The 18945-nt window shown below is 48.0% G+C and overlaps 1 protein-coding gene across 6 annotated transcripts in view; it reads left to right on the top strand.

The window, feature by feature from the left end:
• Positions 1-18221: 18221 nt before the first annotated feature.
• Positions 18222-18945, top strand: part of PPP1R12A (protein phosphatase 1 regulatory subunit 12A) — a 190562-nt gene continuing 189838 nt past the window's right edge. For 5 of the 6 annotated variants that reach the window (XM_060245129.1, XM_060245131.1, XM_060245130.1 and 2 more), the window contains exon 1: positions 18306-18802. In XM_060245129.1, the coding sequence (XP_060101112.1) occupies positions 18566-18802 (237 nt within the window). In that variant the 5' untranslated portion in view covers positions 18306-18565. Of the gene's footprint in view, positions 18803-18945 lie in introns of all 6 variants that reach the window. The other variant, XM_060245126.1, reaches the window with a different exon arrangement.

Genomic DNA, 18945 nt, shown 5'->3' with positions numbered 1-18945 from the left:
GGGTGGTAGTGACTCTGTTAGAACTCAGGGCTAAGAGATCTGAAGCATCGGCATGCCTCATGTCTTCGTTCTGAAAGTACTTTCCGGAGCCTGCTTCGAACTCTTGAGAGGAGGAGAGCTTGGAGGAGCTTGATCATCAACAGCTGACACTGGTGCCTGGAGAGTGATTGATGGGCCAGCTGCTGTTTGTTCAGCTGAGGAACTGGCTGGCAACTCTTCCAGGTCTGTTAACCCTTCCAGCTCCTCCTCGTCAGGGCTCATGACACTATTTCTAGTTACATCATAAAATAGTTGCAATGAAAATGTGAAGTGAATTTTCAGTTAATGTTTCTGGGCCCAGTTAAACTGCTCTGAGACTGGAATAACAAGCCAAAGTGGATTGAGAGTCCCCTGGAATAGAATTTATATTCTGGGACTGAAATGACAGCCCCCCAAGTGGAGTAACTGCCCCCAAAGTGGCAGACATGGAATGATAGCCCACAGAGTGGAATGATGGCCCCTGAAAGTAGGAAAAGTCTACTGGCTTTGAAATGGCAGGTTGTAGAGTGGAATTACAGCCCCTGGGAGTAACAAAAATGTCCTGGAGCTGGAAAAGGCCCTCAGAGAGGAATGACAGTTCCTGGGAGTAGCAGAAATGTTCTGGAGCTGTAATGACAGCCTCTAGAGTAGAATGACAGTCACCAGCAGTAGCAGAACTGTTTTGGGTCATGAGTGAAATGACAGCTGCTGGGAGTAGAAGAAGTGATCTGGGACTAGATGACAGCTCCTAAAGTGGAATGACAGCTACTGGGAGTAGTGGAAGCATTCTGGAGCTGGAATCTCATCCTCCAGCATGGAATGACATCCCCTGGGAAGAGTGTAATGTATTTCAGTGGAGCCCATGCAAGTCAATTGGCATTCCTGGCTCCCATTATCATTATTGGGTCTTCAAGCCTCTCCCATTGTTTCCAATGGGCAATCATTTCATTCCTTTGAGTACATCCCCCAGCAGAACCAGTGGAATGTACTAGTGCCCAGCAAAACCCAGTGCCATTGTGGCAATGCGAGGTCAACAGGAATGATGTGAAGCACAGAATCACACTTCAAGCAGGAAGGGAGGGGTTGCATGCCCAGCAGAACTAGTGCAATGTACTAGTGCCCAACAGAACAAATCTGCACAAACCACCACTACCATCTTGAAAGTTTGTGGAAAGTTCATGTCGGTTGACTTGCCACAAACTTCACTTTGCAAACCACAAACCAGTGTAAGTCCTTCATGAACATTAGTTCATGAGCTGGTTTGTGCCCATCTCTAGTTCTAATATTTATGCAGGTGGCACCAGTGGTATACACCAGCATGGTATTAATAAGATGCTATGATGAATGCTGAATATGGAGAATTGGCTAGATTTTATATAAACAAAGAGAAATCAAAAATTTTGTGTAAAAATATGAGAACTGAGAAACAGAAAGAATTACAGAGCTTAACTGAGTGTGAAGTTACGACTAAAGTAAAATATCTAGGTGTGGAAATTACAATGAAAAATATTGACTTACATAAAAATAATTATGAAAAGATATGGCATAAAATGGAAGAAGATATGTAAAAATGGAATAGACTCAATCTGTCATTATTGGGAAGAATAGCTGCAATAAAAATGAATATTCTACCGAGAATAATGTATTTGTTTCTTTTTTTTCCCCGTTATAAACAATTTTATTAGTAACATATGGTAGCAGAACTATATCTACAACTTATAAAAGCTTAAAGTAAAAGAAAGATCTTTCTACCCCATATCTTACTTTCCCCCCACCCCTCCCTCCGTTACTTGACCCCCGCCAGTGTTATTTTCTTTAAAAAAGCAAATATTAAAGGTACCCTTAACTATTAAGAAAAAACAAAAAAAACCCCAAAAGTTATATTCTTATTTAGTACCATATTAAAGTTCTATCTTCTTTTGGAAATTTTTCCGAATAATGTATTTGTTTCAAACAATTCCAATTGTGAAGGATAATAAACAATTCATTAAATGGCAGAGGAAAATGTCAGAATTTGTGTGGGCTGGGAAGAAACCAAGAATTAAAATGAAAGTGTTAACAGATGCTAAAGAAAGAGGTGGATTTCAACTACCAGATTTAAAACTATACCATGAGGCGGTGTGCTTGGTGTGGATAAAAGAATGGATAACTCTGTTAAATAAAAAACTTTTAGCATTAGAAGGATATGGAAACAAATTTGGGTGGTACGCATATATGTATTATGGTAAAAGTAAAATGGACCGTTTTTTCTCACACCATTATATAAGGAGAAATCTGCACAAACCACCACTTTCGCTCTTTCACAAATCCACTACATATGGTAGAAGGAACCTTCATGCTTTTTACATTTCCAGCATCTATCTGGCATCTTATTGTTCATTTTTGCTAACTTTTTAGGAGTGTTAACAGATGCTAAAGAAAGAGGTGGATTTCAACTACCAGATTTAAAACTATACCATGAGGTGGTGTGCTTGGTGTGGATAAAAGAATGGATAACTCTGTTAAATAAAAAACCTTTAGCATTAGAAGGATATGGAAACAAATTTGGGTGGCACGCATATATGTATTATGGTAAAAATAAAATGGACTGTTTTTTCTCGCACCATTATATAAGGAGAAATCTTAAATACGTGGGTAAAATACAAAAAATATGGAGATGAGAGAAAGCCATTGTGGATAGTGCCAATGGAAGTAACAAAAATATATGCTGAAGGTGAAGGAAAGTGGCTATCATATGATCAAATACTGAAAATTCAAGGTGGTAAAATTGAACTAAAGATAGAAGAATTAAGTAACAAATATGATTGTTTTCAAATTCAACAAACTAAAAACCTGGTGGAAAGCTACATTAAAAGTGCACGAATAAGAAAAGAGCAAACTGAATTGGAAAAAGTTCTGCTTGGAGATAATGAAAAGTTGATTTCAAAACTATATATATTACTGAAATGGTCTACTGAAGATGAAGTAGTAAAATCTCAAATGATAAAATGGGCAATTAATGTTAATAAAGAAATACAGATGGAAACATGGGAATACTTGTGGAAGAACTCTATGAAAATTTTGACGTTATAGTATTAAAGAAACTTGTTATAAAATGATGTACGGGTGGTATATGACTCCTAAAAAGTTAGCAAAAATGAACAATAAGATGCCAGATAGATGCTGGAAATGTAAAAAGCATGAAGGTTCTTTCTACCATATGTAGTGGATTTGTGAAAGAGCGAAACAGTTTTGGCAAATGATCCAACAAGAAATTTCTAGAATCTTGGGATATGAATTTAAGAGAACTCCAGAGACTTTCCTATTGGGATTACAAATGGAGAAATTTCCAAAAGATGATAGAACTGTAATTTGGTGCTTTCAGCTGCTAGGACATTATATGCGCAGTTATGGAAGCAAAATACCAGAAAAATGGGATTGGTTTGTAAAAGTTACGTCATGGAGTGAAATGGATAAACTTACAAGAATCTTGAAAGACTATGATTTAGAGCAGGGGTCCTCAAACTTTTTAAATAGGGGGCCAGTTCACTGTCCCTCAGACCGTTGGAGGGCCGGACTACCGTTACTGTACAAGGCCGCGGGCCGTCAGTTCTCCGTCTTCTGCATCTGTCTCCCTTCCCCACACCACACACCCCGGCCTGGGAACTCACGTCACCTCGGTATCACCTCTGTCTCCGCCGCCTCAGCCCAGTGCCGGAAGTGTGCGTTGCTATCGCGAGTTTAGGTCGAACGTCACTTCCTGTTTGATTTTGCCATAACCCGGCAGGCCGCATAAACGTCCTCAGCGGGCCGCATCTGGCCCGCGGGCCGTAGTTTTAGGACCCCTGATTTAGAGGGATTTAAAATGGATTGGGATAAATTCAGAAGATATATAGAAAAAGAATGGAAAGTAAAAGGACATTGGGTGATTTTTGAAAATACTACTTAGATTTTTAGAAGAAGAAAGAAGATGAACTATAATAACTGGGTGGAACTTTATAAAGTATAAGAAATGGGTGTTTCTTTGCAAAATTTTATATATATATATATATATATATATATATATATATATATATATATATATTCTTTTTTTCTTATTATTAAGATTCTTTTAAAATTAAAGATACCTTTTGATATTAGAATTTTAGGCAATTGGCACTGGCGGAAGTCAAGATTTGGGGGGAGGGGAGGAGGAGAAAGTGTAATGTATGGGGAAGGTAGTAAATGTTTATTAATATTTTATTAGTATTGGATTAATTACCATATATTACCAAATAAAATTGTTTAATTAAAAAAGATACTTTTGATGGCACTGATGGCAGCAGTTTTAAAATGAGTTACTTCAACAAGACTACTCAGAAGCAAATTATTTGACAAATCTGAGTATAGCCTGTTGCTAGTCTGATTCAGAACCGAATAATTTATATGTCTGTTGCTAAGATACGAGTTATAGTTTTGGTGACTCATTTTTGTGCAGCATCTTAAAGGTAACTCCCACTAAAGGCAATATGAGGTTACAATAGAACAATCTCAAATAACTTCAGGTGTCATTTACTGAACTATCACTACATAATTCTGAAAGTGAAATCAGTCATACTCCATCCAAGCCAGCAACTGTGTAGCATGGCTACAGTGGAACATATTTTTAATTAGTATTTGAACTAATCAAATGGTAAGATTGTTACTCTGTTCCTTGATATTCTGCAACAATGTAAAACACTCTCAGATTTAAAAATCTTCTCTTAATTTGAATGCACAGAGTTTAAAGCCAACATGTTATCTTTCACTATCAATAATTTCTGCTCCATTCCAGCCCTTTCTGCTACAATGAAAGGTACACAGTTATTTATGACTTTTAGACTAATGGAGAAAAGAGGGATAATAGAAATGCTATGCATGTAGAAGAAGAATATTTTTCTACCACACTTTTCTCTACCTTAAGGAGTCTCAAAGTGGCTCACAACAATCACATTCCCTTCCTCTCACCACCACAGGCACCTTGTGAGGTTAGTGAGGCTGAGATAGGGTGGCCAGACCGTCCCGGTCTCCCGGGACATTCCCGGATCTGGCCACCCAATCCCGGATCCCGGGCTGCCTATACCGGGACCATTAAAGGTCCCGGTTTAGGCAGCCCAGGAGCCGGTGGGCCGCGGGCGCGGGCGGGGAAGGCGGGGAGTGAGGGAGGGAGCGTCCCTGCGCCTGCGCAGGGCCCCTGCGCACGCGCAGGGACGCTCCCTCCCTCACTTCCCGCCTTCCCCGCCCGCGCGCGGGGCCCGGCGGCAGTGGTGGAGGCCTCTCCGTGGCCTCCGCTGGTCGCTGGAAGCCCTCCAGAGACTCTGGAGGGCCTCCAGCGACCAGCGGAGGCCGCGGAGAGGCCGCGGGGCACCCGGCGCTGGTCCCCGAAGGCCTTCCAGAGCCTCTGGAAGGCCTTCGGGGACAAGCGCCGGCCAGCGAAGGCTTCCCCGCGGCCTCCGCTGGTCCCTGTAGGCCCTCCAGACTCTCTGGAGGGCCTGCAGGGACCATTGGAGGCCGCGGGGAAGCCGCGGGGCACCCGGCGCTGGTCCCGGAAGGCCTTCCAGAGCCTCTGGAAGGCCTTCGGGGACCAGCGCCGGCCAGCGAAGGCTTCCCCGCGGCCTCCGCTGGTCCCTGCAGGCCCTCCAGAGTCTCTGGAGGGCCTGCAGGGACCAGCGGAGGCCGCGGGGGAGCCGCGGGGCACCCGGCGCTGGTCCCGGAAGGCCTTCCAGAGCCTCTGGAAGGCCTTCCGGGACCAGCGCCGGCCAGCGAAGGCTTCCCCGCGGCCTCCGCTGGTCCCTGCAGGCCCTCCAGAGTCTCTGGAGGGCCTGCAGGGACCAGCGGAGGCCGCGGGGAAGCCGCGGGGCACCCGGCGCTGGTCCCGGAAGGCCTTCCAGAGCCTCTGGAAGGCCTTCGGGGACCAGCGCCGGCCAGCGAAGGCTTCCCCGCGGCCTCCGCTGGTCCCTGCAGGCCCTCCAGAGTCTCTGGAGGGCCTGCAGGGACCAGCGGAGGCCGCGGGGGAGCCGCGGGGCACCCGGCGCTGGTCCCGGAAGGCCTTCCAGAGCCTCTGGAAGGCCTTCCGGGACCAGCGCCGGCCAGCGAAGGCTTCCCCGCGGCCTCCGCTGGTCCCTGCAGGCCCTCCAGAGTCTCTGGAGGGCCTGCAGGGACCAGCGGAGGCCGCGGGGAAGCCGCGGGGCACCCGGCGCTGGTCCCGGAAGGCCTTCCAGAGGCTCTGGAAGGCCTTCGGGGACCAGCGCCGGCCAGCGAAGGCTTCCCCGCGGCCTCCGCTGGTCCCTGTAGGCCCTCCAGAGTCTCTGGAGGGCCTGCAGGGACCAGCGGAGGCCGCGGGGAAGCCGCGGGGCACCCGGCGCTGGTCCCGGAAGGCCTTCCAGAGCCTCTGGAAGGCCTTCGGGGACCAGCGCCGGCCAGCGAAGGCTTCCCCGCGGCCTCCGCTGGTCCCTGCAGGCCCTCCAGAGTCTCTGGAGGGCCTGCAGGGACCAGCGGAGGCCGCGGGGGAGCCGCGGGGCACCCGGCGCTGGTCCCGGAAGGCCTTCCAGAGCCTCTGGAAGGCCTTCCGGGACCAGCGCCGGCCAGCGAAGGCTTCCCCGCGGCCTCCGCTGGTCCCTGCAGGCCCTCCAGAGTCTCTGGAGGGCCTGCAGGGACCAGCGGAGGCCGCGGGGAAGCCGCGGGGCACCCGGCGCTGGTCCCGGAAGGCCTTCCAGAGGCTCTGGAAGGCCTTCGGGGACCAGCGCCGGCCAGCGAAGGCTTCCCCGCGGCCTCCGCTGGTCCCTGTAGGCCCTCCAGAGTCTCTGGAGGGCCTGCAGGGACCAGCGGAGGCCGCGGGGAAGCCGCGGGGCACCCGGCGCTGGTCCCGGAAGGCCTTCCAGAGCCTCTGGAAGGCCTTCGGGGACCAGCGCCGGCCAGCGAAGGCTTCCCCGCGGCCTCCGCTGGTCCCTGTAGGCCCTCCAGAGTCTCTGGAGGGCCTGCAGGGACCAGCGGAGGCCGCGGGGAAGCCGCGGGGCACCCGGCGCTGGTCCCGGAAGGCCTTCCAGAGCCTCTGGAAGGCCTTCCGGGACCAGCGCCGGCCAGCGAAGGCTTCCCCGCGGCCTCCGCTGGTCCCTGCAGGCCCTCCAGAGTCTCTGGAGGGCCTCCAGGGAGCAGCGGAGGCCGCGGGGAAGCCGCGGAGCAGCCGGCGCTGGTCCCTGGAGGCCAGCGCCGGCAGCTCCCTCCCTCCCTCCAGGGAGCAGCGGAGGGCCTCCAGGGAGCAGGGAGGCCGCGGGGGAGCCGCGGAGCAGCCGGCGCTGGTCCCTGGAGGCCAGCGCCGGCAGCTCCCTCCCTCCCTCGCCGCGACGCCGCCGCCGGAGGACTCCCCGCCGCCGCCGCCGCTGGACTCCGCCGCCCTGGAATAAGGTAAGGGGGCCGAAAGCGGGGGGGGGGGGGCGGCCTTCCTTCCTTCCCTCCCTCCTCCCTCCCTTCCTTTCTTCCTTCCTTCCCTCCCTCCCTTGCCTTCCTTCCTTCCCTCCCTCCCCCTTCCTTCCTTCCTTCCTTCCCTCCCTCCCCCCTTCCTTCCTTCCCTCCCTCCCCTTCCTTCCTTCCTTCCTTCCTTCCCTCCTTCCTTCCTTCCTTCCTTCCTTCCTTCCTTCCTTCCTTCCCTCCCTCCCTCCCTTCCTCCCTCCCTTCCCTCCCTTCTTCCCTCCCTCCCTTTCTCCCTTCCTTCCTTCCTTCCCTCCCTCCCTCCTTATGTTGTTATGTGATGCAGAGTGTTGGACTGGATGGGCCACTGGCCTGATCCAACAGGGCTTCTCTTATGTTGTTATGTGATGCAGAGTGTTGGACTGGATGGGCCACTGGCCTGATCCAACAGGGCTTCTCTTATGTTGTTATGTGACGCAGAGTGTTGGACTGGATGGGCCACTGGCCTGATCCAACAGGGCTTCTCTTATGTTGTTATGTGATGCAGAGTGTTGGACTGGATGGGCCACTGGCCTGATCCAACAGGGCTTCTCTTATGTTGTTATGTGACGCAGAGTGTTGGACTGGATGGGCCACTGGCCTGATCCAACAGGGCTTCTCTTATGTTGTTATGTGACGCAGAGTGTTGGACTGGATGGGCCACTGGCCTGATCCAACAGGGCTTCTCTTATGTTATTATGTGACGCAGAGTGTTGGACTGGAGGGGCCACTGGCCTGATCCAACAGGGCTTCTCTTATGTGACAATACTGACTTTGGTGGACCCAAGCACTGATTCAGTGTAAGGGAGCTTTGTGTTTGTGTCTTCTAGTGCAATTTTGTTCTCAGATCCTGTATTTACTTCATCAGTATATGGGATAAGGCACTTTCTCAACTGTGCTGCATAATGCAGCCTATTTATTTTGTCCTGTTGGCTCTGTTGGCTCTATCTGCGCCACCTTCATCACTTTCGGGGTGTGGATCCCCCAGTGGAGTGGTCTCCCGACTCCCTCTGCCGGCTGTTTCTGAGAGCCCTGCGCCCCCTCTTTCATTTGATATGTGTCCCGTGCGGGTGCCACCCTCCCGCCGGGAGATGCCGCAAAATGAGCCCCCTTGAGGCTTATGGCGGCAGGGCTCGGGGGAAGCGAGCTAGACTGCTGTTCTTTTGAGGGGTTATAGAGTGTTTCGAGCCCGTCCCTGTGGCATCGGTCCCATCGTTGTGGGGCCCAGGGGGCCGGCGCAGCAGCACGCTGAAGCAGCCTGTCGGTCACTTCCAGGTTCCTGTCCTGCATCTTGACCGGTGTTATTAGTGACAGGCTGCTTCGGCGTGCCGCTGCGCCGGCCCCCTGGGTCCCACAACGATGGGACCGATGCCACAGGGACGGGCTCGAAACACTCTATAACCCCTCAAAAGAACAGCAGTCTAGCTCGCTTCCCCCGAGCCCTGCCGCCATAAGCCTCAAGGGGGCTCATTTTGCGGCATCTCCCGGCGGGAGGGTGGCACCCGCACGGGACACATATCAAATGAAAGAGGGGGCGCAGGGCTATCAGAAACAGTCAGCGGAGGGAGTCGGGAGACCACCCCACTGGGGGATCCACACCCCGAAAGTGATGAAGGTGGCGCAGATAGAGCCAACAGAGCCAACAGGACAAAATAAATAGGCTGCATTATGCAGCACAGTTGAGAAAGTGCCTTATCCCATATACTGATGAAGTATATACAGGATTTGAGAGCAAAATTGTTTCCGGCGGTGATATTTGGGGGATTTTTGGGGACGTCACAGGAAGTGCTGTGAAGTCACTTCCTGTTTCCGGCAGGTGACGCGGGGGAAATGATGTCACAGGAAGTGATGCCACTTCCTGTTTCCGGTGGTGGCATGACATCACCGGAAGTGACGTCACCGGAAGTGACGTAACTTCCTGTTTCCGGCGGCGCGCGCACTTCGCGCGCGCGCGCGCACCCCCCCCCCCCCCCGTGTCCCTGGCTGGCCTTCAGACATTATGGTCACCCTAGGCTGAGAGTGGCCCAAAGTCACCCAGCAGAAGTGGGGAATCAAACTTGCTCTTAACCACTACATCATGCTGGCTGTACAATTTGTTGGGTATCAAAACAAGGGGGAAAAGATTTGTTCAGATAAGTAGATAAGTGCAATACAAACTGATGTCTATGCTCAGATTTGCGTGGAAAAGTTGTATTTAATATTTTTAGACTGATAAATGTATTATCTAACAACAATTGCTTAACTTTACTTCCTTTCCAAGGATAGGCTGTTTTCCCCTTAGATCTGTACACACTCAAGGAACATACACTTCCCTCTCACTTCCTATATTCCCCACAAATCAGAGCTGAAGCTGAGACTCGGAACTATACAGGCAGCCAGCATAAAGTGAGATAACCCTCAGAGGCTGGTTCTTGGAACAAATGTACAATTTGTGCAGTGAATGAACCAATCAAGTGGAAGGCCAAAAGCTGTGCTGAAATAAGCATTGTTGCAGTAATTGATGTATGCGGTATGTAACTTGTGGATGACAAAAACAGAGTATGGTAAAAAGTGAGTGAAAGAAAAGAGACTCACTCAATGTGGGGAGGGGAGGGCGGGATATAAATAAAATGATGATGATGGAAATATGGGTGTGTTGGAGGGTGGGGGAGATAACACCAGACCCCCCTTCTTAACCCCATGTATAGTCAAGACTGGCATCCACCAGGCCCAGTGGGGTTATAGATGGAAAGGTTTGCACTCTAACCTGGATAATCCAGGCTAGCTGGATCCCATCAAATCTCAGAAGCTAAGCAGAGTCAGGCCTGGTCAGTATTTGAAGAAAGACTACCAAAGAATACCTGGGTTGTGATGTGGAGGCAGGCAATGGCAAACCACCTCTGAATGTCTCTTGCCTTTAAACCTCAATGTGGGTCACCATAAGTCAGCTGTCACGATGACAATTAAAATACAGGTCTGTACACCAGCTGATTGAGTGATAACAGCTGGCTTTTTAAGAGTTAGGCACCCACTGATAGCTGGCCCTTTGACAGACAGCTGTCTGACAATCAGATGCTGGGAAGCTCCACCCTAGGGGTGAGAAAAAGGACTAATGGAGCAGAAATTGCACAGAAGGCACCATTGTTCCCTCATGTGACTTGGCCATGCTCCCATAAGGCTTCTGGGTAGAGGAAGGCAAGCTCCACACCTGGCTAGGGCCTTCAGAAGGACTGAGGGAGGAGGCCAGTGAGGACAATCAAGCTGTAACTCTCAAATTAGAAGGGAGTACAGCTAGAGGAGAGGAGATGGAAAAGGGTGGTATCCAATCCTGAGTCCGCTTGCGGAGAGGGCGGGATATAAATGTAAAGTAATAAATAATAAATAAATAAATAAATAAATAAATCCCCTTCTGTCTGAGGTCAAGCAAAGACAATCCAGTCAAATAGGGCCATGGTGCATGATGACTGGGGCCTGAGCTCTTACAATGTGATAGTGCCGGATTAAACCCTGTGGAGGCCCCTAGACACTCTAAATCTCGGGTGCCCCCTCACAAATTATCTTCTAATACATTTTAAAATTCTAATCAATAATTTTAATAAGCCAGTTTTATTACACAAAACAAACACTAACAATTATTAATGTTATTTTGAAAATTAACACATTATGTTATAAACAAGAATTATTAAATATTATTTGTTGACACCTGCAGCTTTGTTACTATTGTTAGATAATTTATCGCCAACCATTCCTTATTTATTTATTGCATATTCCTATTTGTAGTTTAGGATTTATGAAAGCACCTCTACTTCAACCTTGCCCTGGAAGCCCCTTAGTATGGTTGCTGTAAGAAGTCCTCCATCCCCTCCCCACTTTAGGTGCCCACCCTCACCACATTATCTCTTCACATGTGAAAGGATTCCAGCCACTCTCTGCTTAACTACAGCAGAAAGGGGTTTTAAGTATGCACTCTGATGCAAGCCAGCTGTATCTGGATTTGCCAAGGGTAGCACATCCCCCTGAGGCTGCCACTGTCTTAAAGGAACAACTGTGTTTCCAGTGATTCATAGCAACCCCAAGATCATGGGTTTTGCAAGGCAAGAGATGAGCAGAGGTTTGTTATTACCCACAAGTTTTCCTTTATGACCTTCTCATCCAAGTACGGTACTTCTCATTAGCCATAACAGTTCCCTTGAGAGCCAAAAGACTGAGTTGTTATGACTGCTAGGTAAGGCTGATTCCCCACCCCACCCCAGGCTGGGCATCATGTGAGGCATGGCAGCTTTGCCAGTTTCTAGACCCTCTCAAAGGGGGTCCCTCTAAGCTATGAAGCCCTGTGAGCAAAAATTCTACTTTGTGAGCTACTGGCATTAAAGCTGTGAGCTACTACATTAATTAGTTTGCTCTGGGGCCATTTTTCCTGAGCTAAGACAAAAATGTATGAGCCAGAAACTAAAAAACTGTGAGCTAGCTCACGCTAACTCAGCTTGCAGGGAACACAGTATTCCAATGTATTTAGTGCCTTATGACGGTATCACATCATATTCCCATTTTGACTTGTTACTGTTTTATCTGTTTCCCACACAAATTCTATCCAGACCAAATGTTCTTTCAATTTGTTAATTTCACTTTTTGCCATTGGACTCTAACTTTGTACCATGTTGCATTCTTCTTAACCACTGCCCACCAGCTATATGTAGCTCTGTTTACTGTACCCCATTCCATTGTCTGATGAAGTCTGCATGTATATGAAAGCTTACATTCTGAATAAAACTTTGGTCTTAAAGGTGCTACTGGGAGAGGAAGCTACTGATCAGAGACATCGGAGACCCTGGAAAGAGTTGCCGATAGCCAGGGGTCAGTTTCTAGAAAAATAGGTAGTGGAACTCATTAGGATAACTCATTAGCATATGCCACACACCCCTTTGACATCACCCATATGCCAGCCACCAAGTGTGGCCAGGCAATTCCTGAGAGAATTACAACTCATCTTTAAACCACAAAGATCAATTCCTGAGGAAAACAGATTTTGGAGGGTAGAAAAAAATCTGTGGCCCTCCAAGCTCTCACCATAAGGCAGGGGAGCTGGCAAGCAAGAGCTGGATGTCCAGAGGTTGGGGGGTTCCTGGGCCGCCCTCCCCACCCCACCAACGAGAAAGGATTGCCAACACAACCCATAACAACTCCAGCTGAGAGGGGTCTCCTTGGTCCAGCTGGAGAGCCAGCAGGCCCCAGGAGACTTCCTTTGTGGCTGGAGCTGTCCTGAGCTGCCCTCCTTTCCCCACCAATGAGGGAGCTTGCCCGTGCAAACAGGGCAGCCTCAGCTACGAGAGAGGGCTCCTGGCAGGCTGGAGAGCCAGCCAGCCCCCAGAGACCTCTCTTGCGGCTGGGGGTGCCCTGTGCCTCCCCCCCGCAGTTGAAAGACCAGGAAGCCACCCTGCCCCATAATCACCGAAGAATGGAGGTTACCTTGGAGCTCCAGTTGATCACAGCAGCACGCAGCAATTTTTCGTGGGCTTTTCCAGGTTGTAATTAAGGCTGCTGGGGGCGTGGCAAAGCTCTTCTTTCCTGGCTGGTTTCCCACTCTCCTATGGTCCTCCAGAGAAAACCAACAGATTATGCAGCAAAGAACAAAGGAAAGGGGGGGGGAGGGAATGTGCCAGAAAGGTTCCGCAGCTCCACTCTGGTGAGCTCTGGCTAAATCTGAGGCCTGCCAATAGAACAGCTGACCCCAACTCGGGGGAATGGGGGGGAGGGTAAAGGCCCAGCACCGGGCCCCTGAGGGTGTGGGGACCTCTAGGCCAGTGCCTAGTCGGCCTATTTAGTAATCTGGCTCTGGTGATAGTGAATCACTAAGGCAAGAAGATGATAGTTACGTTCTCAAACATATAAACTTGTTATCAACAGAGAAATTTATATATAGATTTTCAGAAGCGACTGTACACAGTTATCATATTACAATATATTTAAATATATTAGTGTATCTATTTACCTATGTACATCACATATACCCCATTTTTCTCCAAAGAGAGGACTCAGTGGCTTACAACATTCTTTCTGTTTTATTCTTACAACAACCCTGCAAGGTAGGTTAGGCTGAAAGTGATGACTGGCCCAAGGTCACCCAGCAAGTTTCTGTGGCTCAGTAGAGACTTAAACTTGAGTCTCACAAATCCTAGGCTGACATGCTAACCACTATGACAGCTCTACATCTAGCCACCAAGAAAGCAAAGCAGCAGTTTTTCATTATGCATAATATTAAAAGCTGTATGGTCCACCTATATATCATAGTCAGTTATATTAATACTACTACTTCTACTTTTTTTTTCTACATAAGCATTATGGTCTACATGTACTCTGTATTCAAAAAGTTTGCCTGCTTTAGGAGCATCAAAATACATAGTACTGGGAAAAATTTACTCAGGTTATAATTTTCTTTGGATCTTCCAAGTCAAATTATTGGTACCAAAATAGACTACAAATCTTGGCTCATAATTAAGGTCACTGAGGACAGCAAGACATCATCTTAAACATTCTGCAAAGATTTGTAAATGGGAAGCCTTTTACTTCCTGAAAAGTAAAAATATATCTTTTGATTTAAAGTCCAGATTGGTTGAATAAAATAAACTAATTAAAATGCAGAATTACAAAACTGGAAGACGTTTAACTACTATTGCCTGTACTTAATTGTAGAAGATCTTTACATTTATTAGTAATTATACCCATCTAGCCTGCTTTCTTCTTGACAAACAAGGCTTTGCTACAACTGCTAGGCTTCTTCAAAAACATGACTTATCTGGGGGCAGGAAACTATTATGTAATTAATGTAATGGTGACAGTGAACACTATACTTGTTAAGCATGGCAATGACCAGTATTGCAGCAATATTAAAAGCATTTCCAGTTTCCTGTATAGCAGTGGTGCAGTTGCTTTTCTCTGCTGGTTGTCCCCATCCTGCATGGGAAGATATTTGTACCCAGGTATACTTAGTCATTTATTGGATCTATTAATTCTTAAGTACCAACATGCTTGGTACTGTTCAGGATGTAAAGAAAATCCCTGCCCTGAGGAGGTTAGAGGAATGTTTCCACAGTGTAAAGGAGACTGGACTGAATGTTCTTGGTTGGTTGCACAAGCCTCATCAGCACACATCTGTGGTAAAGCTGACTATGCTTAATTAACTTTTTAACAAATCCAATGAGTCTGTTCTTTGGAAATATCTGTGAAAAGGGCCTCACATGTTTTAGCTTTAACTGATCAATGTAAACAAATAAATACTGGTTCTCACACATTTTTAAGAACATAAGAGAAGTCATGTTGGATCAGGCCAATGGCCCATCCAGTCCAACACTCTGTATCACAGTAGCCAATACACACACACACACACACTGTGGCTAATAGCCACTGATGGACCTCTGTTCCATATTTTAAGCTGGCTATGCTTGTAGCTGCCGCCACCTCCTGTGGCAGTGAATTCCACATGTTAATCACCCTTTGAAGAAGTACTTCCTTTTATCCGTTTTAACCTGACTGCTCAGCAATTTCATTGAATGCCCACGAATTCTTGTATTGTGACAAAGGGAGAAAAGGAATTCTTTCTCTACTTTCTCCATCCCATGCATAATCTTGTAAACCTCTATCATGTCACCCCACAGTCAACGTTTCTCCAAGCTAAAGAGCCCCAAGCGTTTTAACCTTTCTTCATAGGGAAAGTGTTCCAAACCTGTAATCATTCTAGTTGCCCTTTTCTGCACTTTTTCCAATGCTATAATATCCTTTTTGAGTTGCGGTGACCAGAATTGCACACAGTACTCCAAATGAGACTGCACCATCGATTTATACAGGGGCATTATGATACTGGTTGATTTGTTTTCAATTCCCTTCCTAATAATTCCCAGCATGGCGTTGGCCTTTTTTATTGCAATCGCACACTGTCTTGATATTTTCAGTGAGTTATCTACCACGACCCAAGATCTCTCTCTTGGTCAGTCTCTGCCAGTTCACACGCCATCAACTTGTATTTGTAGCTGGGATTCTTGGCCCCAATGTGCATTACTTTGCACTTGGCTACGTTGAACCTCATCTGCCACATTGATGCCCACTCACCCAGCCTCAACAGAACCCTTTGGAGTGCCTCACAATCCTCTCTGGTTCTCACCACCCTGAACAATTTAGTGTCATCTGCAAACTTGGCCACTTCACTGCTTACTCCCAACTCCAGATCATTAATGAACAAGTTAAAGAGCATGGGACCCAGTGCTGAGCCCTGCAGCATCCCACTGCTTACCGTCCTCCACTGCGAAGACTGCCCATTTATACTCACTCTCTGCATCCTATTAATTAGCCAGTTTTGGATCCACAAGAGGACCTGTCCTTTTACTCCATGACTCTCGAGCTTACTAAGGAGCCTTTGATGAGGAACTTTATCAAAAGATTTCTGGAAGTCAAGGTAAACAACATCTATTAGGTCCCCTTTGTCCACATGTTTGTTTACCCCCTCAAAGAACTGTAACAGGTTAGTGAGGCAAGATCTTCCCTTACAGAACCCATGCTGAGTATTCCTCAATAACTTTTGTTCATCAATGTGTGTGGGGATTGGACCCAGAGACCACCCCTTCATGCTAGAGCAACCACACACACCTTTGAACCACTCACCAGCCTATCCCCTGTACAGTCTGCATCTAGCACCCAGCGGAATGTACATGTGGGATGGGGGTCATGATCAGCACATGTGGTCAGCCTTCAAAGTGCCACTGGACCTGTTATATTATGCAGTTGTAAAAAACAGAAGTCCAGTGGCACCACAGAAACCAAGAACAGCAACCTCAGCATGAGTATCCCCAAGTCAGATCTCACTCTCTCACAAATATCAAGGGGCAGTCACTCCAGTATCTCAAAAATAGAACTATAGATTTTTTCAGACTTTATTGAACAGCAAATCCTTAATATGTTTGGGGCAGTCAACTCCTTTTATCTTGAATGGCTCCTGTGCCTTTGTGACCTGCTCCTGGGGCTATGGGAAGACAGACTGAGCTGTCTTTAGCACAGGATGCATGTGCATGGGGCAGACTTGCCATATTAAAGGCTGTCCAAGGCAGGATGTTATATAAGAGAAGTCATGTTGGATCAGGCCAATGGCCCATCCAATCCAACACTCTGCCCCACAGTAGCCAAAAAACCCCCAGGTGCCATCAGGAGGTCCACTAGTGAGGCCAGGACACTAGAAGCCCTCCCACTGTTGCCCTTCCCCGGCACCAAGAATACAGGGCATCACTACCCCAGAAAGAGAGTTCCACTGATGGACCTCTGCTCCATATGTTTATCCAATCCCTTGTCTATGCTCGTAGCTGCCATCACCTCCTGTGGCAGTGAATTCCATGGACGGGCTGCCCCTGAGAAAAGACTGTATTTCTTTTTACATCAAACCAAGGCATTTAGCATTGGTTCATTTATGCCATGCTCATTCCTGATTTTGTAATCTTGATTTATTGTTCTGTTTGTTGTACATATTATGCCCATACGTATTATATAGAGGGTCATTTAATCTTCAAAGCAATCATGTGTGGTTCCATTTAGGCTCAGAGATACCATCCTATAAGCTTCATGTTTGAATAAGGAACCTAGGTTTGCAGATACAAGTCTGTTTTTGTACTATATGAACTCTCAAAATAATTTCCTGCGCTGGTTAGAAAATGTACATTGATTTTTATCTGAGCAGTCAAGAATTTGATCACTGATCCACCAACTTGGCAGGGTAGATTTGAGGATCAATAAGACAAAAAATAGAATCCTGTGGATTTATTCATGTTAATAAATATTTTCTCTAGCACCAAATGTTTGAGGTGTTTATAAACTGTAATAAAGTAGCACCAAATTTTTAAGATATTTATAAACTGTAATAAAATAATAATGATAAACCAATACATGTACTTTGAAAAATATGCAGATAAACTATAACTCTAAAGTATAACTATGATTTCTTCAGTGTTGGAACTGTGACTATAGAACTCCCCTTCCCCTCACCAAGGTTCCACAGTTTTGTTTGATAATCTTTTTTTCATTAGGAAGTTAGTAATGATTATCTTATTCCAACCAAGTTTGAAATTGTCAATTGAGATTCTATATACATACTTTTATTAAGAATCTCAGTGACAATAAAACCTAATCCTGTGCACGCTTATTAAATAAATGCTACTGCTTAGGCTGAAGTCTGTATCTTTATTCCTATGTAATCCTCTATACAAGTATGAGGGAGTAAACCCCACTGAATACAGTGAGTTTTCCATGTAAACGCGCGTAGAATGGGGGTTGCAGCAAAACCGCCCTTTCAAATGCGAACGTCAGACATCGAGGGGGGAAGCAGGGCTTTTAAAAACCTATTATTATTTAAGTCGCAGCCCAATCATAGCCGTGAGTGAAGTACAGCTATCCGACCTTCTCTGCATAGGACAGTGATTTTAAGAATCTCCACCAGCGACGAGGACATGCAAACATAACTTTAAACGTCACAGGTGAACACGACCCGAAGTTGTGGACTATTCTGCTGGCGCTTCCACGCCTCCGCTTCTTCCTTCCCACTCCGAGTTGTAGAAAAGGAGATCCCCTGAACAAGCTGCTGAACTAAAAGGAGTCGATTTGGTTAGCGAACGGAGGAGCTAGTCAGTCAGGCCTCCTTTCGTCACAGAAACAATGTCAACTTCACGCCGCGCCCCCCGTATGCCTCCCTGGGCCCGCCTGCGCTTAATTCTGAAGCTCCTTCACTCCCTCCCTTCTGCCCAAAGCTTGCTCAAGGGGCGAGCTTCATTCGCCACCACTTCGTCTCTTCAGGGATCTCGCGAGAAAACGTCAAGGAAGCCGGGTGTTTTCCCTTCCCCCTCCTCCAGCTTGTACTAGCCAACCAGAGAGCGAGATAGGCGCGCGGGGATTCTCGGGCGGCGCTTCGGGCACTCTGTGGCGGTGGTGGGAAGGAGGGGGGAGAGGAGGAGGAGGCGGCGGCAGCAGCAGCGAGGGAGCGCTCCACCGCGGTGTTCTGTGGGATACAGGCGGTGCTTGCCTCTCCTCCTGGGTGCGGATCGCCGCCGCTGAAGCGCAGGGCGAGTGAGGGAAGGGGACGAGAGCCGAGTGGGGCATGAAGATGGCGGACGCCAAGCAGAAACGGAACGAGCAGCTGAAGCGCTGGATCGGCTCCGAGACCGACCTGGAGCCGCCCGTTGTGAAGCGCAAGAAGACCAAGGTGAAGTTCGACGACGGAGCCGTCTTCCTGGCTGCCTGCTCGAGCGGGGACACCGAGGAGGTCTTGCGCCTGCTGGAGCGCGGCGCCGACATCAACTACGCCAATGTGGACGGACTCACCGCGCTGCACCAGGTCCGTGTCTGCTTGCTGGGGCCCCCGAGAGTGGGCCTAGCTTGGCTTCAGCTGCGGCGAAGCCTTCGACGAGGTTGGGGCCTGTACTACCGCCCCCTCCTTCTCCCGGCACTTGGGGGAAGGGGAGGCCGGACGGCAAGAAT

The sequence above is a fragment of the Heteronotia binoei genome, chromosome 8 (assembly GCF_032191835.1).
Source record: "Heteronotia binoei isolate CCM8104 ecotype False Entrance Well chromosome 8, APGP_CSIRO_Hbin_v1, whole genome shotgun sequence".
Classification (NCBI taxonomy): Eukaryota; Metazoa; Chordata; class Lepidosauria; order Squamata; family Gekkonidae; genus Heteronotia; species Heteronotia binoei.
This window is presented reverse-complemented; position numbering and strand designations above follow the sequence as displayed.